General features: G+C 39.3%; 1 protein-coding gene across 14 annotated transcripts in view; it reads left to right on the top strand.

Moving 5' to 3' along the window:
* Window positions 1-27,720, top strand: part of PIGN (phosphatidylinositol glycan anchor biosynthesis class N) — a 112,374-nt gene that overhangs the window by 67,013 nt on the left and 17,641 nt on the right. For 13 of the 14 annotated variants that reach the window (XR_015705657.1, XM_087761707.1, XM_087761615.1 and 10 more), the window contains exons 14-22: window positions 1,392-1,574; window positions 4,942-5,078; window positions 7,094-7,193; window positions 7,321-7,413; window positions 8,833-8,924; window positions 13,345-13,456; window positions 19,235-19,343; window positions 23,167-23,269; window positions 25,704-25,806. Coding sequence is in view for 13 of the 14 variants with exons in the window: in XM_087761707.1 (XP_087617833.1) it covers window positions 1,392-1,574; window positions 4,942-5,078; window positions 7,094-7,193; window positions 7,321-7,413; window positions 8,833-8,924; window positions 13,345-13,456; window positions 19,235-19,343; window positions 23,167-23,269; window positions 25,704-25,806 (1,032 nt within the window). In the remaining variant the exon portion in view is untranslated. The remainder of the gene's footprint in view (window positions 1-1,391; window positions 1,575-4,941; window positions 5,079-7,093; window positions 7,194-7,320; window positions 7,414-8,832; window positions 8,925-13,344; window positions 13,457-19,234; window positions 19,344-23,166; window positions 23,270-25,703; window positions 25,807-27,720) is intronic. The other variant, XM_087761687.1, reaches the window with a different exon arrangement.

Genomic DNA, 27,720 nt, shown 5'->3' with positions numbered 1-27,720 from the left:
GTTAGGGTTCAGCTCTTCTTTTTTCCTAATGTGTTTTTCAGGGTAATAAATTACTATTTTATGCACAGGACAGCTACATCTATTTTATACCTCGTGCCTTTTTATTCACCTCATTGTAAATTGGAAATAGCTCAGTTTTAAATCAATGGCTATATTTTGCTGTGGGAGCAGGTTTTCTGTTTGGTTTCCTAATACTACTACTTGGCTGTCACACATTTGCTTATAGGAGACATTTTATACATTTCCGCAGTAGAACCTGAGAGTTTGTGGTGTTGGTTATATATAAATTTTACCCCTTGTTCACTGGAGTGCCCCATGTGTTGAAGTTCACTCTTGATCACTAACACATCAGGCTTGTACCTGTGCCCTGGTTATCCTCAGCTTCCTATATCGCAGTGCCGAAAGGTCAGTGCGTTATCAGCTGCTGGGGTATAGATGATTCTTTGCCACCTCAACTCTACAGCTCTTTGCATTGCAAACATGCATTCATAATTGTATCCTCAGGAATGACGTGATTTTGTGTGAGTTTGCCCATTGGCAGACTTGTGATCTCTTCAGTAGTTGACATACCTTTTTCTGTTGATTGTTGCTGTTAAGTCCCAACTGGATACCTGGATATATAAAGGAACATGGTCATGTACGCTCTTCCTTACAGATCTTTTAATCACCAGATAATCCTCTGTGACCACAGATTACACAGCTGAGCTTCCCATCTTTGGGTGAATCACAGGGGTCAGCACAGCTCCATGTAAGGAGTGACACTCATGGTGGGAAAAACCACTGTTTTTATCATGGTGTTTCCCCAGTGGAGGTACTGAGTAAGGGGACCTGCGATTAGGCTGGGTACAACCCTTCTTGTGTCCAAATGATTTGGATCCTGAGAGCCCCAAGCAGCTGCTTTGAGAATGAAACCGGGGCTCCAGTTCAGTCTCTGAATTCACCTCTGGTGCTTAGGCAAAGTGCTGGGAGTATCAGGTACTACTGAAGTGGAGGACATCAAACCCCAGGAAAGGGGTATTTCAGACTGTGGAGAAGTGACCATGTTTCAGCTACATCCATAATCTTCCTCCTACGTAACTTCAGAAGCAAGTGACTGGTTTTCTTTGGGGGTCACTTATAGTGGAATATCTATATGGTCAAATGCTCATGGGAACAACAGGTGGCATGCTTGGTGTAGTAGGTGGGGTTCAAGGTGTGCTATCTGTGTAGCTTTCACCGTGGGACCACTGTCGTGGCCGGGGGGATGGTGAAGGAGCCAAATGATGGTTGACTTTATGTCCAACAGGAGTCCAAAGCAGTGTGTGAGCTCCAGTTGCTGTCAGTTAGGTCAATTTGTGGAATGGAGCTTACACTATTCTAAACCGTTGCTTACATGTTTTGTCTGCCTCTAGGTATCTCTGTGCAAAACGCTGATTAACCTTGCTTTGGAAGGCTTGTCTTACTACCATACTTACGATAGATTATTCCTGGGTCTAAGTATTGCAGTGGGTTTTGTGGGCTGGACGACTTACGTGATTTTGGTGATTATCAAGACCCATACCAATTTGACCAAGACTGTCCAGACTAACAATAAGGTAGGTCGGAAACATGCAGTGACTTTTTCTATCAGTTCTCAGCATTATGTGTATGCTCATTCTCTGTGCGAGAGACCAAATTGCACACCTTCCGCTTCTTTTGACTACGTGTGGAAACTGGCAAGCTGTGGAGTTTTCTAGCTACTGTAATCCTGCAGTGTTACTGTTTGGTCCATTTATTAGGATCAGTATTCCTAAGCCGTGGAAGTCTGAGTATGCAATACTGTACTTTCTCAGTTTCTTCCTTCCTACAGCTGTGCATTTTACTAGATGCTAATGCAAGTGTAAGCAAACGTAGTGATTTAAAACTATTAGAGGGTCTGTCTTTAACCAGAAGTCAATTTTCAGCATTAATTGTAGTAAAATCAGCACTCTGTTGTAATAATATTTGCTTGGAAGAATACAGACTTCAGGGTTCCATTTTGATTTTTATTCTTTACTGTACGGCCAAAAAAAAATTAGCATGTAAATTATTCTATTCCTGTCCTCTTTGGCAATGTGAAATCAGTTTTCAGAAGCTGTGCAGTCCAATCATGGTGCTTTTAAAATGTATAACCTGTTTTAATAGAAAGGTGAACTGTGGTTTCACAGATTGGCTTGCTCTCTTGCTCTTTGTGATTTGCAAGGGTGCAGCAGAAGACATCAAAGATGAAGGGAGCTCTTTTTGACAAGATTATTATGGTTTGATTTTTCACAAAGTACAAAATCCTAAGAAATTCATTTACTTTCAGTCATTCGTCAGGAAAAGAGATACTTCAAAAAGGTGAACAGGCAAAAAGTTAGCATGTCATTAGACAAGAATTAAAGCCTTGGGGTGTGGGGGGGAATCTCCCGAACTTCAGGAATTTCTTTCAGAATAAAAGGAATTGTTTCATTTGGTAATGTAAATGAGAATGAGCATGAGCACTCACTTAGCATCTTTACTGCCTTCAATATATTACTCGGAGAAAATTCCTATCATGCTGTCTTGAGGTTTTTACTACTGGCTGAAATGAGATAGTCTTGGCCTTTAATGAAAATGATCAAACAAAATTGAAATGGAAAATATTCATAAGTGCTGTACTGCATGATTTAGGTTTTCTTTCATCAAATAACTGAGAAGAAATAATCCAAGATGCATGTTATGTTAGATATGAACAAAATAATTACAATAAATAGACTGAATATTGGGTATATTAATAACTACATTAAGCAAAAACTTCACATTTTTAGTTGACATAAGATTTTCATTTGGTATATTGATTTTACTTGTTGAAGATGAATTTTATGCTAGTGACACTGGTATAAGAAAATTAGATTTCTTGAGTTCTTTGTCTATAGAATTTTTCATTCCCCAGTTTTAGTAAGAGGCCCTTTTCTGTAGAAACCTTTTTTAGTGTTCCTAAATACTTTGGGAGTCACAGTGTGGGGCTACTGCTTCATATATGGAAGTTATTTAGTTTATAGCTAATATTGGAGCTACTTAAAGAATTTTGCTGAGAAACTAGTCTATCATTGACAAATAGTCTTCTGCAAAGCACAGCCTTATAAAATCTGAAAGGAGCCTCTGAATAATGAAACTGCATATCCTATATATATATCATCTTTAACAGTTTTTGGCTTCTTACGCTCCATGTGAAAAAACTTCTTTTCTTTTAGAGTAGTGTTGTTTTGCTTAGCGAGAAGCCTAGCCTTTTAATCTGTTTTTAAACATCCACAAGAAAATGCAAATCTGGTTTCCATTTTCAATGCATGACCAACTATATTGGACTCTATAATATTTATGTCTCTATATGGAATAAAATGTTGATTGTGTGTGTTTAATCATTCAGTGATAAATTATATTGTGTCCATATCATATCTATACATATTCATTCTGTCTATATGTCAGCAAATGCAAAATTTAAAACTACTAAATTGCATTAGGTCAGCTTTATATATGACATTTTTTCTTACTTTAATGGCATATCTTAGCAGAAATTCTATCTTAAAAATCATCTAGAACTGGCATTTGCTGTCAGTTTAGATCGAGGCAGTTGTATGTCAGTTACGGGGGGGGGGGGGAGGGGGGGGCAGAAAAAATGCTAACGCATTTCCGTGAACTGCTAATTGAATGTCTTTTCTTCTCAGCATATTTAACATAGTCGCGTATCTGTCTGCATAACTCATTCAAAAAAACTGGCATTTGTGTAGAAGAAAACAGTGTCTTCAGTCATTGCCTACACAATACACTAAAGACTGCTCAGTCACTAAAGCTGCCTTTGCTATGTCAAGTTGCAATACATAAAGATAAAATTGTTTATTTAAAACTTGTACATAATCTTCCCTTACCACTAATCCTTCTGATATCTGAATGTCCCTAAATAAGGAAGAGTAGTTCAATGGCCAGGTAAAAGGTAGATGCAGGGTGATTGTTTAAATGCTTCTCCTTGCACAAACAAGAGATTGCTGCTACCTGATGATTAAGGGCTAGCCTACCTGTCTGCGATTACCCATTTAAAAAAATTTCCTTTCTCTCTTTGGTGCTCCTCCCTACACCTCTCTCAGTCCGAGAATGTGTTTCGTTGAGTACATGGTAAGGAGAATGTTCTAATCTCTTATCTTAATTTTTTTTCTTTTTTTTTTTTTTTTTTTTTTTTTTTTAGAAAAGCCCAAAGCTGGCATTGTAGGTTAGGGTTAAATATAATAACAGGTCTAGCTATGCTAGGAACCTTTTAGTGCCCTGTGACTCTAGTCCTCTGTTGTATTTTGAAATTGTAGGTTCTTTGAGTAAGGCCATCTCTCCTGTGGAAGGCTGGTCACAAACCTCCTTCAGTAGCTGTCCCTAGATCCTGAAGAGTTGGATTTTTTTCCAGTAGGATTTAATGCTTTATATTTTAATTTAATTAGTTCTCTTACAAATGTCCCAAGCAGGAGGAGGAAGCATGTGCTGATGGAATTTTCATTAAATGTTTTGACCGTAATGCTGTGAACTTGAACTCAAAAGGTTATGCTCCAGGTCTGTTTTTAGAATCTAAATTTAAGAGAGTTCTTTTTTCCAAGACCCTTAGCATCTCTGACTTCCAATGGATTTCAAGTATCCGTTGAACATAAATAACATTGCATACATTGGGCTTCCAGATTTCACAGATGTGCCTTGCCTGTGCAGATTTTACTGCAGACCTTATATAGAGATGTAATTAGAATTAGATCTTCAAATCTCATTGTTGTTTTTTCTCATCTGGCTGGAAACAGCATCCAGAGTTGTAGACATAGACACAAGGCAGCTTGAGTGGCTGTGTTAAAATAACATTTGCTTTACTGTGTAACTAACAAATGGAAAATAGTGTGTCGTTTAAAACATTTTATTGCTGTTTCAGGAATGTTTGTCCAACCATTTGTTTTTCAGGAATCTACTGTTCTCTTCTACGGTTTTGCCTTTGTTGGAATGATAATAGCTTTTTTCCTGTTGATTCAAACATGTCCTTGGACATATTATGTATACTGTCTCTTGCCAGTACCAGTATGGTATGCAGTTGTGAGAGAGTAAGTAAAGAATACATTTTACAAAGAATGTTTTATAAAACCAGGTCTGTGCTTCCTTTTTGTTGATGATTAAATTTTTCCCATAAGTTTGGGAGAAAGTTAGATATAATTTTATTAAACTTCCTGAAATGCTTCCTGAGCATTCCAGAGGACTCTGGTTTATTTTTTCACTTGACATATAGAGTAGTTTACAAACAGACTGATACAGCTGCCAATTCTAGAAGATATCTTTTCTATTAGCAAAAACAAATTAATGTCTTTCCAAGTCAAAATGTTTTTAGCACTCTTGTAACTGTAGCAAAAGGGTGCTAAAATCTTGGGGAAATACCTGTAGCAGCTGACTTCTTTTGTAAATTGGGACGGGTTGTTTCTTTTCTTCAGTAATTTTGAAATAGTCTGATCCTGCAAAGTGTCAAGTATGCTGAACTCCAGCTGTTCTTGGAGTACATGTGCTAGTCATGTTGAGGATTGTGCTCTGATATGAAACAAGCTCGTCTGTTTGGGTCTCCTTTTGCTCCAAATCCAAAAATACTTGTTACCTTCTGATTTGTATTACTTACCTAATCTACTGGCAATTCTGTAGATACCAACTCAGTATTATTCAGAGAAAATGAGACCCAACTGCAGTTAGATAATGAGATGCTTCATAAAACACTGGAAAAGCTACATGGGGATTTTTTTCTCTCTCTAAAGCAGCCGGTCACAAGTGGTGTTCCCCAGGGATCAGTATTGGGGCCAGTTCTGTTTAATATTTTTATCGATGGCCTGGATGAGGGCATTGAGTGTACCCTCAGTAAGTTTGCAGGCAACACTGAGTTGGGCGGGAGTGTTGATCTGCTGGAAGGTAGGAAGGCCCTGCAGAGGGATCTGGACAGGCTGGATCCATGGGCCGAGGCCAACTGTATGAGGTTCAACAAGGCTCAGTGCCGGGTCCTGCACTTTGGTCACAACAACCCCATGCAACGCTACAGGCTGGGGGAGGAGTGGCTGGGGAGCTGCCTGGCAGAAAAGGACCTGGGGGTGTTGGTTGACAGCCGGCTGAACATGAACCACCAGTGTGCTCAGGTGGCCAAGAAGGCCAATGGCATCCTGGCTTGTATCAGGAATAGTGTGGCTAGCAGGTCCCCCTGTACTTGGCACTGGTGAGGCTGCACCTCGAGTACTGTGTTCAGTTTTGGGCCCCTCACTACAAGAAGGACATGGAGGTGCTGGAGCGTGTCCAGAGGAGGGCAATGAAGTTGGTGAAGGGTCTAGAGCACAAGTCGTATGAGCAGCGGCTGAGGGAGCTGGGGTTGTTTAGCCTGGAGAAGAGGAGGCTGAGGGGAGACCTTATTGCTCTCTGCAACTACCTGAAAGGAGGTTGTAGCGAGGTGGGGGTCAGTCTCTTCTCCCAAGTAACAAGCGATGGCACAAGAGGAAACGGCCTCAAGTTGCGCCAGGGGAGGTTTAGATTGGATATCGGGAAAAACTTCTTCACCGAAAGGGCACTGGAACAGGCTGCCCGGGGAAGTGGTTGTGTCCCCATCCCTAGAGGTATTTAAAAGACTTGTAGATGTGGTGCTTAGGGACATGGTTTAGTGGTGGACTTGGCAGAGCTAGGCTAACGGTTGGACTTGATGATTTTAAAGGTCTTTTCCAACCTAAGTGATTCTATGATTCTGTGAATGTTTCATCAGTTATGATGGACATTAAGCACAGCATAACCAAAAATGTTCATAAACTCAGACTCGATTTGGATAAATAATAATCTGAAGCTTGTCCAAATACTGGCAAAGATGTGCCAGAAGTGAGAGGGGGAAAAAGCTGAAGGGTTTTACTGTAGATTTTATATCAAGTAAAAACAGGCAGAAGGAGCCTCAGGCCATCACCCGCTCTGATTCTAAACAGCAGGCAGGATCAGCCATACCTGAAACATTTCTTGTGCTCTGACCCCCTCCCCACTCTTCAGAGGTAAAACCCTATATTATTTCTTTTTTTAAAAAATAATGATTATCTTGTTCCGTCATTTTGAACAGACTTCCTGTTATTCAAGACCTTGCCGCAAATCTCTTGTCACATCATATACGTCAGTCTATAGGATTCCTCTTGGTTTGTGCACTGGGAATTGAAATACTAGTAAGTATTTTACCCATATGTATCAACAGGGTATCTCATTGCTAGCATTCTACCTCTTTGAGGAATTGTAAGTTTTATTAATGTGCTTGGTTTTCAGTCTTCTGTTGGATTTTTTTTTTTTTATTAGGTCTTCAGCTTTTTCTACCGCTCAACGCTTACTATTGGTCTTCTTGTCTTTGCTGGCTGGCCAGTGATCACACAGCTGTGGGTTCAAGCAAAGGTACGGTATTGCTTTGCTTAAAAAGAGCATTTTACATGGCTAATGGCTGATTGCATCTTAGGATGTTGGGACTGGTCTCTTTGGAATGCATCTTTAGATTCTTGTTCAGTTATGCTCTTATTCTGATCTCTGTCATGAGCAGCATGTAGCAAGGCAAGGGAGTTTAATATGATCTGGGTAGGTCTCTTATAAGTATAAGATAAGTAATAAGATGCTTAAGAATTTCAGGGTATCTGTGAGTTAGCTATCAGTTTTCCGTTAATGATAACTAAAAAATGTTTGCCTTAAAATCATATGAAACACACATGATTTATCTAATTGTCACAATGACAAAAGCATTGAGATGCATGATTGGTAAAAGTGCCACCATTTAAGTAATATGATAATTTATTGAAAAAAAAAAGATTATAACTGAAAAATGCTTGTCGATTCGTTGTTGTCTGCAATCAGCTGGCAAGCTTCATTCTGCAGAGGCAGCTTTCTGTACTGTTTTTCCCAGGAAAAAACTTTACTTCTGCAGATATGGGTGTGAAGTGGCACAACCTTTAATATAAGAGACATTTCTTCCATTAGTTTATTCTGACATCTTTTATTTCGCGGGATACTTAAAACCTAGAGTTCTGGGGTAACATTAACATTTTAATTAAAATTAAAAAAAATTGGAGTCAAATTGCTGAGTCTTGCTCTGCAAGAACTGTCAAGATGGTGGCTTGTATTTGTTTATTTACAATTTTTAAAATTGTATTTGAGTAATCAAGTAACTTGTCTTAAAGCTGGGTATACACGGAAGATGTTTTGTAGCACTGAAAATTTCCTTACGGGAACTTGAATCTAACTTCAGCTTGAAAACTTTAAGTGATATAACTCTTAATGTCTTTATTTAGAGTAAAATACCTGGGATAGGGAATCTTTTTTTTTCCTCCTAGCAAAGAGTTTAGAAAACAACTTAAGCGATTATGGTGGTTAAATCAAATGGCATTCAGATTCAAAGACTGGAAAATGTTACCATATTGCTAGAGAACAGGTGATTAGTTAGCGGCTGTAAACTTCTGACGAGATTAGTTTTGTTCCTTTCTTTCATAAGGTTACACATCAGCTTTCTGGCGACTGCAATGTATGTGAAGGCCACACTTTGAGAAAGTGCTCTTAAGTATAAGCTTAGCTTTAATTCACATTGTCTTTGATAGGATTTTGACAGCTGTGTAATTGAGATTCTTTTCTGTATTAAATTGAAGTACTGTAATACCAATGACCCTGTGCCCTTTTTTCAGTTGATGTTACTCGTGATAGAGGCAGGGTTTTTTTGCCTGTGGGAGATGCTAGTAGCTGTTAGTAGTTTGCTGAAGTATTTTTTTCTGCTTAGACAATTGTCTGTCCACATGACCTCCAAAAAAATCCCATTTGTTTTTCTTCTTTTAGACAACAGCATTGATCTGGACTCTTCTGTGTGTGCTCCTGGCAATATTTCCTTTAATGCCTGTTGTAGGAAGAGAACCAAACGTTCCTCTGGTGTAAGAATCTCATTCCTTTAAACTTTTTGTTTCCCTCTTTGATATTCAAAATTTAGGCTGACTTTTGATAGATGTGATGAATTGTATTATTGAAAGCTGGCCGAGACAGGTATTGAAATTCAGAATTTAAATAACATGATTATAGAGACCTCAATTATTCACTAATGTGAATGAGAATAGACTTTTAATTCTTTTGCCACATCCATTTGCTCTTTGTGTTATTCTGTAATTTCTTGTTGAGGGAAACATTTCTCACCATACAAAAATTTGCAAATTTTACATGAAAATAAAGGTCACCATTAAAGGAGGAGCTTTACTGCAGTGCAAACATGGTAAATAGCACTGACATGTGAATAAGAACATTTATTCAAAAGCAATTTACTTTGACAGCATCTTTTTGAATTCCTCCATCTAATTTTGAATAATCTGTCTTTGAATAGCACTCTCTACTTAATGAGATATTCAGGGAAATAGAACAAATAGGATAGGCACAGCTCTCTTCTTCCTTGGTGTCTCCTTTGTCTCTTCTTTTTCCACCTCTGCTTCTCTGTTCTGCATTTTCCTTTCTGGTGATTTGCATTTTTTTTTCTAGTACATCTTTGTCATGTGTCGCTCTCCTCTTGTGAGCTGCTCTTTCATCATACAAGCATTCTCTCATATCTGGATGCAATCCAGGTGGTTGGCCTGAAGGTGTTAGGCTTGTGGTATCTTTGTAGTTACTGCAGAGAGAGACTTGAATTGACCTAGACTGCAACTGGTCCTTCTGCTGTCTGGCAGAAGATACTGTACCCCCCCAGAGCGAGGGTGCCTGATCCTCAGTAAAATATGGGATTTGAGCAGTAATATATGATTGGAGATAGATAGAATTATGAGCCCAGATATTTCCAAAATTATTTACATTCTGCCTCGATATTTTTTCACTGTGATTTAAATCTATCTGTTGAAAACCCTTCTTAGTCTTGATACTTGGGCACATTAGAAATATTCAGGACAGATTTGCTTTGGCTGTATTACAACCTGTCAGCTGTAGATACCCATGTATGTATTTCTGTTGGCCCAAACTGAGGTTTTTTTATTCTTTAGAACATTTGAGCACAGCTTAGAAATCAAAATGGAATTAAATTACCTTCAGATCTTTCTTTCTTCCTGATACTTTTTTACATTCACCTTACCTAGGCTGTACATCTTCCTATTTATTCTTCTACTGAAATATTGTACCTCTGAAACAGTTTGCACCTGTCTGAATCTTGTCAAGGGAGTTTTGAATCTGAAAAGGCTTGAAGGAACAATTGAAAATATATGTGTATGTGATGCTTCAGGATATTGAAGATAAGGAGATGCTGGGAGAGAAGGTACAGGAGGGAGAAATTAGAGCGGCAGTGAGAAATAAGTGCATTTATTAAATCTGTTCTTGAGCAGTGGCACTATATGTCAGGTCAGGGGTTCTTCGGTACATTAATAAAACCTGTATGGTACGAACAGGGAGCTCCTGACTCAACTCAGTCGTAAAAAGGAAGCATACAGGAGGTGAAAGCAGGGTCAGATGACCCAGGAGGAAAACAGAGATGCTATCTGAATATGCAGGATAGGTTAGAAAAGCCAAAGCTTTCCTGGAGTTGAACCTGGTGTGGGATGTAAAGTGCAACAAGACAGCATACAGCAGCAAAAGGAAGACTAGGGAAAATGTGGCCCCACTGCTGATTGGGCTGGGGACCTGGTAAAGGACATGGAAAAGGCTGAGGCCTTCTTTTCCCTCCATCTTTACTGGTAAGACTGGCCATCAGGAACCCCAGCCTTCAGACTGCTGAGACCTGTGGGAGAGTCTGGAGCAAGGAAGACATAACCGTAGTGGAAGAGGATCAGGTTAGGGAACACTTAAACAAATTGGACTTGCACGAGTCTATCGGCCCTGATGGGATACATCCAAGAGTGCTGAGGGAGCTAGCCAATGTCACTGTGATAATCTTTGAAGAGTTGTGGCAACAGCTGGTGGGAGAGGTTCCTGAGGACTGGAAGAAGGCAGATGTTGTCACTGCTATCTTCAGGAAGGGCAAGACAGAGGATCCAGGGGACTGCAGGCCAGTCAACCTCACCTCAGTGCCTGGAAAAGTACTCAAGCAACTAATCCTGGAAGCAAACCATTTCTAAACATACGAAGGACAAGAAGGTGATTGGGAGTAGTCAGCATGAATTTATGAAGGGGAAATTATGCTTGACCAACCTGGCAGCCTTCTAAGATGAGAAGACTGGCTCAGTGAGCCAGGGGAGAGCAGTGAATGTTGTTTATTTCGACTTCAGCAAGGATTTTGGTACTGTCTCCCACAACATCCTCATACACAAACTGATGATGTACGGGTTAGATAAGTGGACAGTGAGGTGGACTGGAAACAGGCTTAACTCTCAAGTTCAAAGGATTGTAATTGGTGGCACAAAGTCCAGCTGGAGGCCAGTCACTAGTGGTGTACAGCAGGAGTTGGTACTGGGGCCAATACTGTTTTAACATCTTCATTACTGACCTAGATGATGGAACAGAATGCATCCTCTGCAAGTTTGTAGGTGATAAGGTGATACAAAACTGGGAGAAGTGGTTGATGCAGCAGATGGAAGTGCTGCCCGTCAAAGGGACCTCAAGAAGCTGGAGAAATGGGCATACAGGAAGCTTATGAAGTTCAAAAAAGGGAAGTGCAAAGCGCCGCACCTGAGTGGAAATAATTTCCGTGCACGAGGACAGGCTGGGACCAACTGGTCTGACCATGAGCCAGCAATATGCCCCTTGCAGGAAAGGCCAATGATACCCTTGGCATCACCAGGATGATGATGAGAAAGATGATTATTCCTCTCTTCTCAGCCCTGATGAGAGACATCTGAAAATGCTGTGTCCAGTTCTGGGCTCTCCAGAAAGAGAGATGTGGACATACTGGACCAGGTCCAGAGAATGGCCATTAAGAGGAATAAGGGATTAGAGCATCTGTCACAGGAGAGCGAGTGAGAGCTGGGACTGCTTATCCTAGAGGAGAAATTGAGAGAGCTGGAACTGCTTATTCTGGAGAAGAGAAGACTCAGGAGGATCTTATCAATATATATAAATACCTGTCTGGGGGAGAAGAATAAAGACAACAGACAGATTCTTCTCAGTGTCCAGTGAAGAGACGAGAAGCGGGCAAAAATTCAGGTACAGGAAATTCCATTTAAACATAAGACAAAAGCTTTCCCGCTGAGGGAGGTCAAGCACTGGAACAGGTTCCCCAGAGAGGTTGTGGAGTCTCCCATCAGTGGAAGTATTCAACACCCAGCTAGACATGGCCCTGCTGTAGTTGGCACTGCTTTGAGTAGGGAGTTGGACTAGACTGATCTCCAGAGATACCTTCCAACCTCTGTTCTATGAGTGAGTAGCCTGCAACTGTGTTCCTGTATTGGTTAAATCATTACTTGAAAATTGCTATTGAGATATGGCAATGTAGCTTGATTTTACTGAATATGAGGTATTTGTACATTTTTGGGTTATGCCTGAGAAAAAAGGCAGTGGAGTGGAGCAGTCACAAATGGACATTTTTGTCACTAGTCTCTCAGTGGAGATGCCAAGGGACAAGTGGAAGCGAGGACTGTGTGGTTTGACTACTTCCATATCAGGGTTGTAGCATGACAGAGAAATACACGCAAAAACTTCTGCTGCCTTTACAGTTCCTCTGTTTGCTTGATTGCTTAAGAGAGGCAATCAGAGGTGATATTAGTATTGATCTTTTAGTGAATCATGTCTATTATTTTGGAACAGTGTCTCAATTAGCAGATTTACTCAATAATGCTAAGCAGTATTTTTTTTTCTGTGTTTGTGTGATGAGTGACAATCTTCCTGTTAGTCTCGTTGTTGCATTTACACAAAGCTATGTATTTGATAGTAATGGTGGTGTAATTACCCTGTTAGATGACAAACCTGACAAACCTTGAAACCACTAACTTTAGATCACCGATCACTGTTCCTGTTTTATTCAAAATATTATTTGGAGGTAATCAAAAGTGCCTAAAAATAAAGGGTGGCAGTTCAGAAGAAGAATTTATATTTTTTTGCACGACTGCCAGGAAAAGAGTGTAACTGTATTTGTGGATGTCAAGCTTGTATAAAAACCAACCAAACAAACAAAAAACCAAAAAACCAAACAAACAAACCAACAACAACAACAAAAAAAAAACCAAACCCACCCCACCCACCCCCAAATAAAAAAAACACTACAAAAAAAAAATCACACCTGATTCTGGATTGGATTTTGTTTTTCTAAAGCTGGATGTTGAAGTTTCATTAATACATTAAGTCTTGATACTGTAATGAATTATTTTATCTTAGTGAAGAACACTTCTATGGAAATTTTCTGAACTTTTGATGATATTTTCTGGGAATTTATTGCTCTTTTGTTTGTTTTTACAGAATAGCAACTGGTTTGCTGACTCTCTTGTTCTCTTGCTTCTCATTGGCATCTCTTTGTAAAAGCGAAAATAAGTACAGAAATAACGAAGATCTGAAAGTACATTTTTATCAGGTCAGTTGCTACTTTTCAGTAATTCTGAATGTTAGAGCATTTTTACATGCGAATTTTTACATACTTTTGAAGAACATGTTCCTACAAAGACCACAATTTTCAAGAAGAAAAGGATTGTCCCTAGAAGTTTTTCCCTTGGCTATTTCAAGAGGACCATGTGCTCATGGTAATATGCATTTTTAAATACCATAATACAGTGTTCCCAAAAGCTCATCCTGTGCATATTTATGAGTATTGATACATAGATGTGCATACACATTTTGATGCTCAGAAAGTTTGAGAGTTTGTCCTGCCTTGAGTCTGCGTCTGTAACTTCCAATTAACTTTGCAGGAATTGCACATGCACACTGAGGACAGGCTCACTGGTTCAGGGGGTTCTTTCCAGTTTCTGACTGTTGAATAACAATGTGAGACTGATACTGAGCTGGTTTTCTGTTGGTTAAATCTTCTTTCAGATGAAAGATGACATTTTTTTCTGTATAGCTTCATGAAATAGGTAGATCTTTTCATAGTAGGTGCTAATTAAGTTCTAGAGAGCCTTTAAGATTCTAATAATACCTTGCATGTCTGCAGTCTTTTTTTTAAAAAAACTTATTACAAGATAATGGTTTTATTTCAGGACCAGCTTTATTGGTTATGACTTACGTGCTGGAGTTTCTTATTGAGCTAAGCAATGCATTCATTATATCAGTGATTTAGGTATGGAGCTCAAGTTGGTTAAAAGGAGGAGGGAGAAGAATAATGAATGCTTGAAATGCCTTTACCTGAGTGCACATAAGTGCATAATGTGCTGGTGGTTTCTCTTAACTTTTCCAGCTTAACTGTGGAAAAGAGGTATCAGTTCCTTTCCTAAGCATTTAGGATAGATATTTTCAGTATATGCTCAGCAGTGGATTTCTCACTGGAATGCTTGAAAGCAAATTGTACTTGATGGAGGAGTGAGAAGGCAGCTGGGTGGGCACCTGGCAGCTGGCCAACATCAACTCACCACACAACTGGTGCAGCATCTCATGCACTGTAACTTTGTGGAGAAGCTCACAAATGATGATGAAACAGATCTGTAGTCAAAAAGTTTTTAATGACAGACTGTTCTTGAGCCAACTTCAGACAGTCAGGAAATTGACTCACAGAGCCCTGAGGTACTTAATTAGATGAAAATGTTCTGCCTGGTTGTTCAGGGAGTAACATCTTTTTTTTTTTTTTTTTTTTTTTTTTTTTTCCCAACCTTTAAGAAGATCATAAAGGTCCTCAAATTGCTCCTTAACCAGAGGATATTTTACAATAGTGACATCTAATTACTAGTGTCTATTAGATTTTTATTTCGAAAGCTTACTTGGGAATGGAAAACATGGGATCCACCATTCACAATCTGGGTAAGGAAAGGATTGGGAGGGGAGATTATTCAGACTTAGAGGGGGAAAAGAACATTACGGAGGCATTAGCCATTTCTAAGTAAATAACTTGCTTCGAGGTTAGGTTGCATTTAGTTGCTTTGAAACGTACAGGAATAAGAAAGGAAAATGTTTGTCAGAAGACTAGTATGTCTAGGCAATGGAATTCCCTTGTTCTCTTTTTACTTTTTCTTTTGAGTTGGAGTTTTCAGTGGGGACAGGGAAAGGGATAATCTTCAAAAATGCTCGTTTGGAGCATTGTGAACATGAGTTTTGCTTTACAGCTCCCAGGCAGTTGTAAATCAACATCTCCCAGTGCAAGATGAATCCTCTAGTCAGATGAAACGTACCTTTTTGCAATGACAGACCGTGATCAGGGCACTGACATTCATATACATAAGCACACACAGTCAGGTTCCTGCTTTGCATCTGACAAGGGGTTTCTTAAAAGTAGTTTTTACAGCTCCCCCATATGTGGTGTTTGGAGGCAGTCACTGAAGGTTATGCTTTCCTCTGATAACCTTGTTCCTTCCTAGACAGGAAACTAAGATTGGTTGTTTGATGTTTCTTCATTTTGGGGAATGAGAAGATAAATTTGCCTTTCTTCGTTGTGTGCCACTTTCCTCCAAGTACTGACTGAAGCGGAAGGGAAAATATGGTGTCCCTTCCTCATACTCTTTATGGTTTGTCTTGGGGATTCCCTTAGCCACTCTGCTAACGTCTTTTATAGGTTCAACTCTGACTAAAAGCCTTTGAATTACACAATGGAGAAGGAATAGCTGGTGTTTTTAGTTTTTTTTTCCTTTTAGCAAAAAGCCTACTGATCTGGCCAAACTTCTCTGATTAGGATCCTCTGACTCTTTTTTTTTTTTTTTTTTTTTTTTAAAATCATTTTCCTCTTTGTTTTGGTAGTGTCTGTGTGCAAGAACCCTCTTTTAAATCTTTCATTTCACCTCACCTCAAATTTTTGCATCTGCTCATTTGGAATGAGTGCATTTTCATACAAGAAATAAGATAATATTTCCCAAAGGCTTATTTGCCCGAGTTGTTCTTCACAAGTTATTTTGGAATTGCATCTGAATAAAGAAACTTCACTTTTGAGTTCTTTTCCTATTTCAGTCAGAGAAAGAGATTCAGCATAGGCTAGGCTTTTTGTTGTGCTTATGATGATTTTTTTTTTTCTCTTCTGAAGACAACTTTCTTCTTTCTTGTCCAAGTGAGCTTCCTTTTCCATCTGGGAGTTAGCCTGTAGTGAAGATATTATGCCTGGTAAGGAACAAAGCTTATTCCATTACATTAATTGCTCTCGTTTTGGTCAAAAAGAAACCTGAGTTGGCAGAGACCCGCAGAGTAGGCAAAAAACCCGCCAGTTTGCATGTAGTCCTCCACAGAAAAGATAATTCCCTCCGATCCGGTCCTGAACTATTTATTTTTGTGTTAGTTTCTCCATGGATGGGACAGAGTGTACACCTGAGCAAATGAGTATGAACTACATACCTGTATGGATCCGAGAGGCCATTTACAGGCTACTCATTTATTCACTGGTTTTTGTACCTACACACTATAGATTTCCAACATGGGTATTAGCCTTAAAGAAACAAAAAAGTCCCAGATAACCAAACAGCATGATCAAAAAGATTTTTCAACAAAAGTGTATAAATAAAGAAATATTAAAAAGTAAAAAAGCAAGCTTGAGTAGCTTCGTATGGTTACTTTTACATTTCTGTTACAAAAACTTCAGTTATGGTTAGACCTAATTTTGAAGTTTTGATACATGTCACTGTTGAGGCAGAAGATACTAATTACACCCTCACAGTTTCTGAAAATTGCCAAGAGTTTCTCAGGTTTTCTCTTGATATCATTAAAGCAGGAATAACATTTTTTTTTTCTGAATTTTGTTTGCTATGGCAAGGAGAAAATTGTCTTTCTTTTGGTTAATGCTACTTCTGTCTTCTAGCGAGGTGGGTGTCGGTCTCTTTTCCCAAGTAACAAGTGATAGGCCTCAAGTTGCTCCAGGGGAGGTTTAGATTGGTTATTAGGAAAAATTTCTTCACTGAAAGGGTAGTCGGGCATTGGAACAGGCTGCCCAGGGAAGTGGTTGAGTCCCCATCCCTGGAGGTATTTAAAAGACGGGTAGACGTGGTGCTTAGGGACATGGTTTAGTGGTGGACTTGGCAGTGTTAGGTTTACGGTTGGACTTGATGATCTTAAAGGCCTTTTCCAACCTAAATGATTCTATGATCGTTGAGAAGTCATTAAGGCTTCAGGAATGGTGAAAACAGGAGTTATTTATAATCCATCAGCTAGACTGCTGCAGTGCTTACTGTACAACTTTATTTTTTTGCTGGAGAGAACACCAGTTTCTCTTTGCCAGCAGTTTCATAGGTGAAGTCCAGTTTTTGCTGCACTACCGAAAACACTGCTGTTTCCATTGGTTGATAACGTTGGGCCAAGTTATTATTCCTGGGAGGCTTGAACTTCATGTGGGTCCAAGGTGGTCAGTTCATTAGTTTTCTCCTCTAAATTAGCAGGAGAAATAAACAGTAGGAATCCGTGTCATATTGGTGGAACTAGGGGACAGGAGGAGTGCTTTCAACCAGCCTTGTATACGTCCGGCTGATGATGCTGGTTCTCCTACCATTCTCTCTATGGATTGCTACCACGTTAGATGCTTAGGAGAGCTCCCAGCCAGAGCTGCTGATGAAGAAATGTTGGGACTGCAAATGTCACCCTTGGTTTCCTCTTTCTAGCTGTGACCTACAGATGAGTGTTTCTCAGAGCCAGCTGTTAAGCTGTGCAAGAATAATCTCTGACCTTTAAAGAAGGTTGTAAAGGGGCAAAGAAGACACATTCTTAGCTGGAGACCTCAGTTTGCATCGCCAAGTTGCTTCTGCACTGTTCCACAGTCCTGGAGATGCTGGTGAAAGCTGAGAGCAGTTTGAACATTACTTAAACTGCGAACACAGGAGTCTCAAAAGCAGATGCTGAGCCTTTCCCTGGACACTGGCATAGATCTAGCAGCAGTAAACTGGGTTTACTAACATGCCCAGGTCATCACAAGTCTTCCAAGGCACAAGATATATTATGGGAGGTGACACAGTGTGAGTGCAAAGTGACTTCACCAGTGGCTAGGGGATAGCAGAGGGATTGCCAGAGCTCATGACACTAAAGTTGAAAAGGTGTATCAAAGGGGAGAGATCTGGCCTGAATACAGCAAAAGTATCCCAAATAAACATCAGAGGTCTAAAGGGGCCAATTCCTTGAGTTTTGGAGGCTTAACGCTTTGACCTAGCTTATTGATGTCACAAAGAAATACAAGTTACATGTTCTTGTGGCCTGAAATTAAATAGAAGCAGCAGATACTGCGCACCTGTGAAACCGGGCCAAAAAAGAATGCTGATGGCTAAATGTGTCCTCTGGGAAGGTACCACTAGGTATCACTGCATCTTGCAGGAGAATGGCAGCTATTCATATGGTAAAAAGTGATGGATGTGAACACTGCGTAGTTGCTTTGCACTAAAAAAGCCACAACAGCAATTATATGTTGTAATGCAGTTTTACAGCACATGTTTGCACAGTACCGTGCATGCTTGATTTGCCTTTTAGTGGAACTGCGGAGTTGTGAATAAACAGCAGTAATTGAAAACTTGGCTCAAGCATTTTCTTGGATAATTGTCATCTTTCAAAAATGACTGACTCGTGGAGTAATTTTCCTATGGTTTTTTGCACCTACTTGATGACTGAATGCTGTCTCTTGAATTAGTCAAGAAAAAAAACCCTCTTCAGCTTCGCTGCTTATCCAAGGCAGAAGGCTCTGCTTGAGGTGGTGCAGACAATTTCATTTGAACAGTCTGCTAAGATTGCAGCTTCTTTCCATCTCTTAAAATCCACCTCCAATCTGCTCTGCTTCTGCTGTCTCTTCTTACAGGAGCTGCGGTGCCCATGCGAAGCTCTTGCCTTAACAACCCTTCCCCTTCACCCTGTACCTGATGCTGCTGCAAAGCCAGATGTTCTGCTAGTTCTTCCTGTTTGAGGACAAGTGTTTCTCAAAAAAACGGGAGGCATATGTTTTCTGTGGTTTACATTAGTGTTTAAGTAGTTACTCTTGACAGAGAGCATATCATGTCAAATCAGTAATCCAGGGCACTTGTTTAAACTGTTCAAAAATAGCACAAATAAATAATAAGAATAAAAAAATAGAAGGAAGTTTTAAAAAGTATAGATTGTAAAAAGCTAGATATACTCGACATTACATATGACTTCCTGTTCTTATGTTGATTCAGATGAGGTGTTTATGCAACTCCTAAGCATATTTACATATTTAGTATGGGATGGCAGAGATCCATACATTAATTATGTGTTTCATTGTCTGATTTCGTCTTTCTAGATGTTGAGTATTGCACTTTCTACATACGTTGTGAGCAGTACCCATGACAGTCTTAAGAACAAACAGGGATTGCCTGTATTGAATCAAATTATTAGCTGGATGACTCTAGGTAAGAATATCTTCCCTCCCAAACTTGTACATTGATAGTTTGTGGGTTTTGGGGTTGAGTGGGGGGCAGTGACACATTTTTATTAACATCTTACTTTTGCACATATTCTTTTATTTGACTCCTAATAGTTCTTCCATGTGTTTGCTATTCTTTCCTAAGTGAGGTTTCTTTGAGGAATGTGTTAAAAAGTCTTCTAAAATATTACTCCTTTGTAGGTTTGTAATAAAATGCAAACAACTTTGATTTACAAGTAGCTTTATCTTTTGTTCTTAATATTCTGAATACCTTGAAGAGCCCTTTTAGGGATATAATTTTATAAATTCCCTTGTTGTTTCACTTGGAGCCAGGTAAGCGTGATCTGAGATGTTCTGCAAGCAATCCAGTTAAGCATAGGGAAGTGAAGGAAGGTTGTTGCTGTATTTCAATAGAAACTTGAAGTTGCAGCTCATGGCAGAGACCCTTGGGGTATGAAAATGCTTTTCAGAGCTGCCTTGCAAAGTACCTGTGAACTAATGATGCTATTATATGTTTGATATCTGTTAGAACCTAATTATTAAAGAAAAAAGCAATTTACAAGTCTATGGATCTTTCACCACTCTAAAATTAAAATCTTAAGATGATTAAACAGAGCAAATGTAATTATCACTGGGGTTATGGAATACAGTAAAGCAATACCTTTCGTATTTCAACTATAAAATAATTTCTGTAGGCCTCCATTAGAAAATGTTAAGCATTGTTTATCCCTGAGTGATCTGGAATGTGGGATTTGTTTTAGAGCTAAATGTATTACATGCAAAGTTTGACAGCAGCTCTTTGCTAGAAGTCAAGACCAGGAATTTAAACATAGCTTAATGGATGAATTATGACTCTTGTAGTTGCTGGATGTCTTGGACATTCCTGTAATGGTGACATTGTTTTAACTTGAGCAGATCTTGTTGGTTTTAGCAATCCTGCTTCTGTTTGAGCAAATGGATTCAAGATTAATACAACTGATTGTGATCAGTGTGTGTGTGGGCAATGCTCTCTTTGTAATGTAGTTTTCTTTGGAGCATTTTCCTTTCCATCATGCTTTCCTAACTCTTCGTAGCCTGCTAACCTAAGTGGGAATCTCTGTGTGGATGAATTCCTTGCAGTTGTAAAGTCGATGAAATCAATGATGTCCTGCTTGGCTTACTGGAGCAGGAATTGAGGGTAAAGGTTATCTTTCTCTCCTGTGTAAGGGTGAGAGAAAAACATTTTTCGTCTAAGAGACAATTTGGGCAGTCAGAGAAGTCTAGAAATTCTCTTTGCTGTCGGTGATGTTTCTGTGATAAAAATAAAGCTAACAGTGAAGTAAACTGTATATACCCAAAAAGTCTGCTTGCTGCCACGGTGGTATTGAATATTTTAGCAAAGTCTCTCAGGCTGGAAGTAATAATTTTAAGTGAATACAATATACTAGGTAGGAGCTTTATGTATTTGCTGAAGTTGCTCTACATAATTAAACACAGAACTAAGCAGGTAAAAAGCAAAGGCATCCAACAACATGTCCTCAATACTCCTGTTGGAGAGAAATGCCTTGTCACTACCATAACCACAACTAGCATCTGCCTTGTCACTAGCGTGTACCACAAATGTGACACCATAAGAATTAAGGTACCAAGGTCTACTGTGGCTTTTCCAGGGTTGGTGGCATTACAGGTGGTCAAACTCCTCTTCATCTTTGCTTAGTCGTGGAAGAATGGCACTGTTACTTACTGAACTCTCATTTTGCACCTCTCTGTGTATTTATATAACCAGGAACACACAGTTACCAGTATTTATTCATAATAATACTGATATGAGTATTATTATCGTGTCAGTATGATAATGAGACTTCTGAAGTTTTCTAGCAAATTTTCCCTCCTCCCCAGCTGTTCATTCTGATTAATATGAAGCCTACCTTTGTTTAAAGTTTTAATTCAGGCCTAAAATTATTTTTTTGAAGAAAGACTGGTTTTTGGAGAACCAGGCAAATGAATTAGTGATGGATGGGTTCCTGCAGGCCTGTATCCAGCTGGCTTTAGGTGTTACACTGTATGGTTCGCGCACTGTACGTTAACCACAAACAGAGGTAAAACCAGAAGGCATAAAGTTAATCCAGCTGCTTCCCATGTTCTTCAGAACCATCTTTATGTTAGCAGATATTTCTAAATGAATGTATATTATGTTTTAAAGTTTTCATCAGTGGAAATCTGTCATTGTAACTAGCCACATTTTGAGGAATTTGGTGTCACAACTGTGTGCAGGGGACACATACAGAGATTTGTATAGGTCAGCCAGAAACCTGCAGTCTTTTGATGGTTAATATCTGATGTGTCACATCAGAGATGGAAGGGAAAGGCTAATTATGACCTACCAGCCACTCATCTGTTCTCATCTATGATTGCACTCAGAGAGTGATACACATCTGATGTTTTGAGTGTCATTCACAGAGGCCGGTTGCCACGCTGAATTTCTTTCCAGCCATTCTGACTTGCGGTGAGGTCCCTGGAGTTCCTCCTTGAGTCAGGTCTTCTTTAAGTATAGAAAGCTACAAGTGATGCTGAAAGGCTGGAGCACCCTTGAAATGAAGTCACTTATTCTGTAATTGTAGCAGTGGCCAAGGCTGAAAGCCAGGAAGTAAAACATACTGACCCACAGGTTTTAGAAATAGCCTCATCTCTCATTCGTTGATATGTTTACTATAAATTCTAAAGTATACTATGACAATAAGCACAAGCAAGCACTTTCCATATATTATAATTTTATTTCTGTTCCCTAATAGAGTGATGATTAATTATGACTTACTGTTAATGCAGTCTTCGAATGATTCAGTAATGTGAGGGCACTATACCACAATGGAATCACACCAATGTTATTTGTCAGCACACTTTATTATAAACACATGAAATTTTCATATTAAAAAAATCAGTTTTAAAGATTAAATCACAGCAATGCTTTTCCTTCTCCCTTTCCTTGCTTCAAGCACTGGCCACTTTTCCTCTGCTTTTCTTCCTCCTTACTCACTCTTCAAGTAGCCCATTTCTTCTCTTCCCAATTTTCCTCACCTCCTGCAAACTGTTGGGCCCTGTCCTCACCTTCAGAAGCTTCCCAGCTAGAGGTGTCTCTTTAGAGGCGGCACGGACTCTGCTAACCGGGGCTGACTGGGCAGTTGAGCAATGGACTGCCCTAAGGAGGCACTTCCAACTCTTAAGATACCACACCTGCATTAGAGAAATGCATTACAAGTTGAAGGCTAGAGGTATGAATCATGACAGATAGGTCCCCTGCAGTTCCTTTAATATTCCTGTTTTAAAACTTTAAAGTAGAGAAGCTAAGAAGTTGATAGTTTCTGTATCTTTACTACCAGCGTTTTCAGTTGCACCTCAAAATGTGGCAGGTTTCCTAATCTAATCCAGTGGAGCAGTGCCTTTGTAACCGCAGTCTTTGAGCTGCCGGAGGTCCTTGGGGCCATGGTAAGCGGTTCTCATAGTAGTATTAAACAGTCAAGTTTGACTCTTTTTTGGAGTAGTGCTTCTGCATCATCTTAAGGACTTATTAACATCAGTTCATGAGAAACTATAAAGGCTGTGAGGTAGAAAGCCAGGGAATTAAAGTGATGGGGAACTAAAATTACTTTTGATAAATATTAAGCATTCCAAACATTGGGTTTTCTTTAGCAAAAGTAACTTCTGAAAATAAAGGCATATATGAGCAGTATTGAATTTCTGTACATAAAGTGTCAGGATTTGAAGAATGTTATCTTATTACTGAGGGTGAAATGTTTTGCATGTAGTGACTGATGGATCTCTTTTTATTGCAGTTTCTTCCTCAGTGTTGCCGTTACTGAGCCCCACGCTTCTCTTTCAGCGACTGTTCAGCATATTGCTCTCCCTGATGTCCACCTACCTGCTCCTCAGCACAGGGTACTTCTTTCTTATTCTGTTTAGATTGGTCTTACAAATGAAAATCAAGGGCTAAATGTGAAACTGTGAATCTCATTAACATTTCTGTTAAAGGTGTAATGTGTGCTTCCAGCTGTAGTCTCACCATTTATCTCCTTGTTTAGTTTCCTAAATAAAATCTCAGGGGAACTTCCATATTCCTCCTTGTATTATAAACAGTTTTGTTCACATTTCTTTCAGCTAGACCAAGCAGTGGCTGGAAACAATCTTGCACCAAAATAAGAAAGTCTGGTTTAGTTTGTCTTTTGTTGTTTTGGCATGTGCTTTTCTGCTCACAAACAACAGAAAATAACTTCTCTCCCAGCTGCTCAGCGCTGGTGTCTAGTTATGGCTTAAATGATGTGGAGCAGGAAACAGGTAGCCCTGAAATGAGGGAAAATTTTATTCAGAGAGGTTTTCATGGAAGTAATTTTTTTCAAAGGGATGCTAGTCCCCATAAAGAGTAGGGTTTGTTTCTTTTTGGATAAAAGACAACTCCTCAGAGCTTGTAAATGAAGAAAACACTGTGTCAGCCAACCCTTTTTTTTCTAGACTCACTAGCTTTTAAGAGCATAATTAATGGGGAGTATAGGAACCATTCTTTCCGCCTCCCCTCCCACTTATCCTCTGGATTTAATTACACTGGAAAATTAAGTGGAATAAAATATCTTGCAGCAGACATTTTGCAATAGCTGCCTCTTGTGGATACTCTCATTTTAGATGAAGCATCTCTCTTTTTTTTTTTTTAATCTCCTGCCACCCCTTTCTCCCACTTCCCCATTAAGATTTGGATCATAATCTTACTCCTGTCTGCACACACACTCTTACCCTCAACCTTCTTAGGCTACTGGCTAAAGCATGAATGTTGTTCTCTCTGAGGCTGATAACCTCCTCCTTTGTATTTTGGCCCTGCACCAGACCACTTAAATGCTGACAGCTCTCTGCTGTCTTCCTACAATGTTCAAATAGACCAACAAATTTAGGAACAATTCTTTTTAAAAAACCGAAACAAACAAACCAACCAACCCCACAAAAAACCCCAAACAACCAATCATAGCAAAAACAAGGCACTCGGTGCCAAAAGTATCCAGTGTTTCTCTCCTCAGTGCTGTGTTATACGATGTAACGATAACCCAGTGCATGGCCCAGGTAATTACAGCACTGCATTAGGTGCAGTTAAGTGGAAGTATTGAAGCCAGCTGAAGAGCATGGTTGCATACAACCAGTTGTCACTGATTCAGTTGAAGACATTCAATTTGTAGGCAAGTGTAGACCATTGTGACAATTGTAGGTACTTTTGTTAATGACAACCCAACTGTTGTTGTCTTTATGTTTAACTGCTTGTCATTTTGATAATTAAAGCAAAAATATCTATTCAAAATTTTTTGTTCCGGTTTGAAACTGCTTTGTAGCTACACTAGTAGGGAGGCACAACAGAAACAATACCAAGATTAACTGCAATGATTTTCTTATTTTTAGACAAATAAGTGTGTGTCCAAGGAGGAAAAAAAATAAAAAGGAAAAAAAATTACAGTCTTGTCGGTATTAGTGTCACAGTCAGTGTCAGTATTAAATTTTATCCTGAAGGAAAAAAAAAATGAGAGGCACCATGAAGTGCAACTGAGATGTAAAGGGCAAGGAGAAACTAATATTATCCAGTGACAATCTATGCCCCTAAGTTGTCTGGGGGTTTTTCTCTCTCACGTAAGTACACTCATAGTTTGCTATGTTTGAGTGCTGTAGGAGCCAGAAGTAATCCTCTGAGATTGGGGCTGTAGCTATAACAGCTTAGTGGCCTTGGTTAGAGTGTGACTTGACACTGCTATCGCGATGGGTTGGCATATAGGAAAGAAAAGGACATTTCACTTCAGTGAAATGTAATGCTCTTTTTATTATACAGATGCCTCTCTCCTTGGGACTAGACTGAGATCACCATGAGAATGAGTTTGTGTGGTTAGGTCCTAAAGAGACACAATCTCTGGTTGCTGTCTAGGTTGGACTGTAACCCCGCAGTTCCAAATAGCTCTCATTACAAAATTTTGCAGAAAATGGGTGCCAAATGTGATTCTTTTTTTCCTGTTTCTTTTTAATTTTATTCCAGTTTTGTTAAAATTAATCATGACACAAAGGGCACTCATCCACTGTTGTGGCAGCCATCAAATGAGAAAATGAGTGCAAAAGATGACAAAGCTGAAGCAGCCTCTGTTTCTCCTACTTTTACCATTTAATTACTGTATGCCTTTAAACTTCAATCATCCAGCTGTGGGTACTCCTCAGAAATGGGGAGAGAAGAGAATGCCACTAGGTCTTTGGTATATCATTTGTGTAAAGAAAAAAGAAAAGAAACATGTCAATATTTGCTGTTAAATAGTTGTTAGTGACTGCATTTACTATGATTATTATGTTAACTCTTCAGGTATGAAGCTCTGTTTCCACTGGTGCTGTCTGGTTTGATGTTTGTGTGGATAAATATGGAGCAAAAAGCACTGCAGCACTATGGTCTTTCTCTCAAACCAAAGGTAACAGCTCCAGATAGCTATATCAGGTTAATTATCAGCTTTATCTTTTTTTTTTCCTTGAGGATATAATAAATAATTCTGAGTGGTTTTCATAGAGCAACACTTTGCATTTCTTTAAGTTTGGGAAGCCAGAATCAGCTGTTTTATGAAATAGGAATGGGACCTTTTAAGAGAGATTTATAATTTATGTTACTGAAGATATTCCACATCAGAGCCATTTATAGGAATGCAGGAAATCAGTTTGACTTAGTGGTATGTTCTGTAGGCTACAAAGCTCTGTTTGTCAAGTCTAGTGCTAATTCAGCATAAGGTGCAGTAACGCTTTAGAGTAAGTACAATGTCACTGTACTTTTTTTTTTTTTATTCTGATGGCAGAGTCACAAGTGAGAGGCTGAAAAGAAATAATTTGATTTCTGAAATGACCCATAGGAAATACCAGAAATCTTAGTTTGACTTTGTCCTTCCACTCTTTCTTCAAGGACAGAGTTTCATTTCTGATTAGACAGAGAAGGAGCCAGAGACTAACTTGGAACTAGCACCTTTTCGGATTTGCCTGGAGAGGAAGTTTTGTAATCAATGCAACTTCTTTCACCTTAAAATTTAGTATATTGTCAGCAATTTTCAAAGCCCATGCTGCTTGCCCTGCTACTTAGCTTTTTTGATTAGGGTCAAGGGTTTAACAAACTGTGGCTATGCCATTGATTTGGTTAGATCTGAAGTGCCTGTTGCGGAGTCGTCTGGGTGCTTGGAGCCAGGCACATGTGCAGCACCGTTCTCCCCCGCTTCTCCCAAATGCGCCATCCTTGGTGCAGGTCACAGAGAACCTGAGTACAGGTGCATGGGAGTGGCCAGAGTCACTCGTAAGAGAACTGGCGGTACACATCTTTCCTTCCTTTTGCAGCTCATAACAATTAGGGAGAGGTGCCGGGAGGTGAAATCTGGACCAAGGCAGTCACCGGAGCGGACCTGACACATACTATGGTTTTGTGGTTCTCCTGCAAGGGAGACAGTTTTAAAACTTGAGAGAGAACAGGCTTTACCCATTCAAGGCTGAATATCAGAAATGAAAACAGGAATCGCTTTTTATTAATGCTACATATAGTTATGATATTTTGTGTGAGCATGTTTTATAGTATCTTAAGTGATAGAGGAGGAATCTGAATGTAAAAATGTACATTTAATGTGAGGCTATGATTGCAACCGGAGGTTTCTAGCACAGCAGAGTCATCTGTGGGATGGACTTTCTCTTCCACTCTAGAACCCACTCTACCTTTTGCATCTTGTTACAAGGCATCTGTGGTGCTTGCCTGTCTGATGGTGGTCTGATGTTCTGTTTGTTTTAAAATAAAACTCTGTTTCAAGCAGTATTAAACAGTGATGAACACTTTATTAACCAAGTGCAAATGAAAAGAACATAGGTAAGCTGTAATTAAGTTTTCTGTTGTCACTCCCTGTATGTCATTTGACTTTTTTGGTTTCAAGTGAAAGGAACAATGCTTACCCCTGCTTCTCATTTTTAGGTTAGAGAAATCATCTCTAGAATGCCTGTTAATATAAGCCACAAAGTAAATCTTGTATTAGAGAACCCAGCTCGGTTCTCTGATGATGTGAGATTATTTTTAATTAAAATGTTGTCAGTGTTGAATGTCTATTACGTGATTTTTTTTTTTCTTTTCTCCAGTGAAAAGGAGTTCATTGACCTCTTAATCTCCATGAAAAAAATTTCTCTTCAGGTCAAGTGATATTGTGGTGAGAACTGAGTGAAGGAGATGGAGAATATTTTAGTATTCACACTCACAACATAAGTCAACTGAGGATAATTGCAGTCTTTTATTTCTGTGGGTCTTTATCCACATGTTCAAGTGAGCAGTGGAAGTGTGTGCATGTAGGAGGAATATTTATGATGAAAAAAGA

The sequence above is a fragment of the Nipponia nippon genome, unplaced genomic scaffold (genome assembly GCF_047370975.1).
Source record: "Nipponia nippon isolate SJK-2023a ecotype South Korea unplaced genomic scaffold, ASM4737097v1 scaffold_1, whole genome shotgun sequence".
NCBI classification, from domain to species: Eukaryota; Metazoa; Chordata; class Aves; order Pelecaniformes; family Threskiornithidae; genus Nipponia; species Nipponia nippon.
This window is presented reverse-complemented; position numbering and strand designations above follow the sequence as displayed.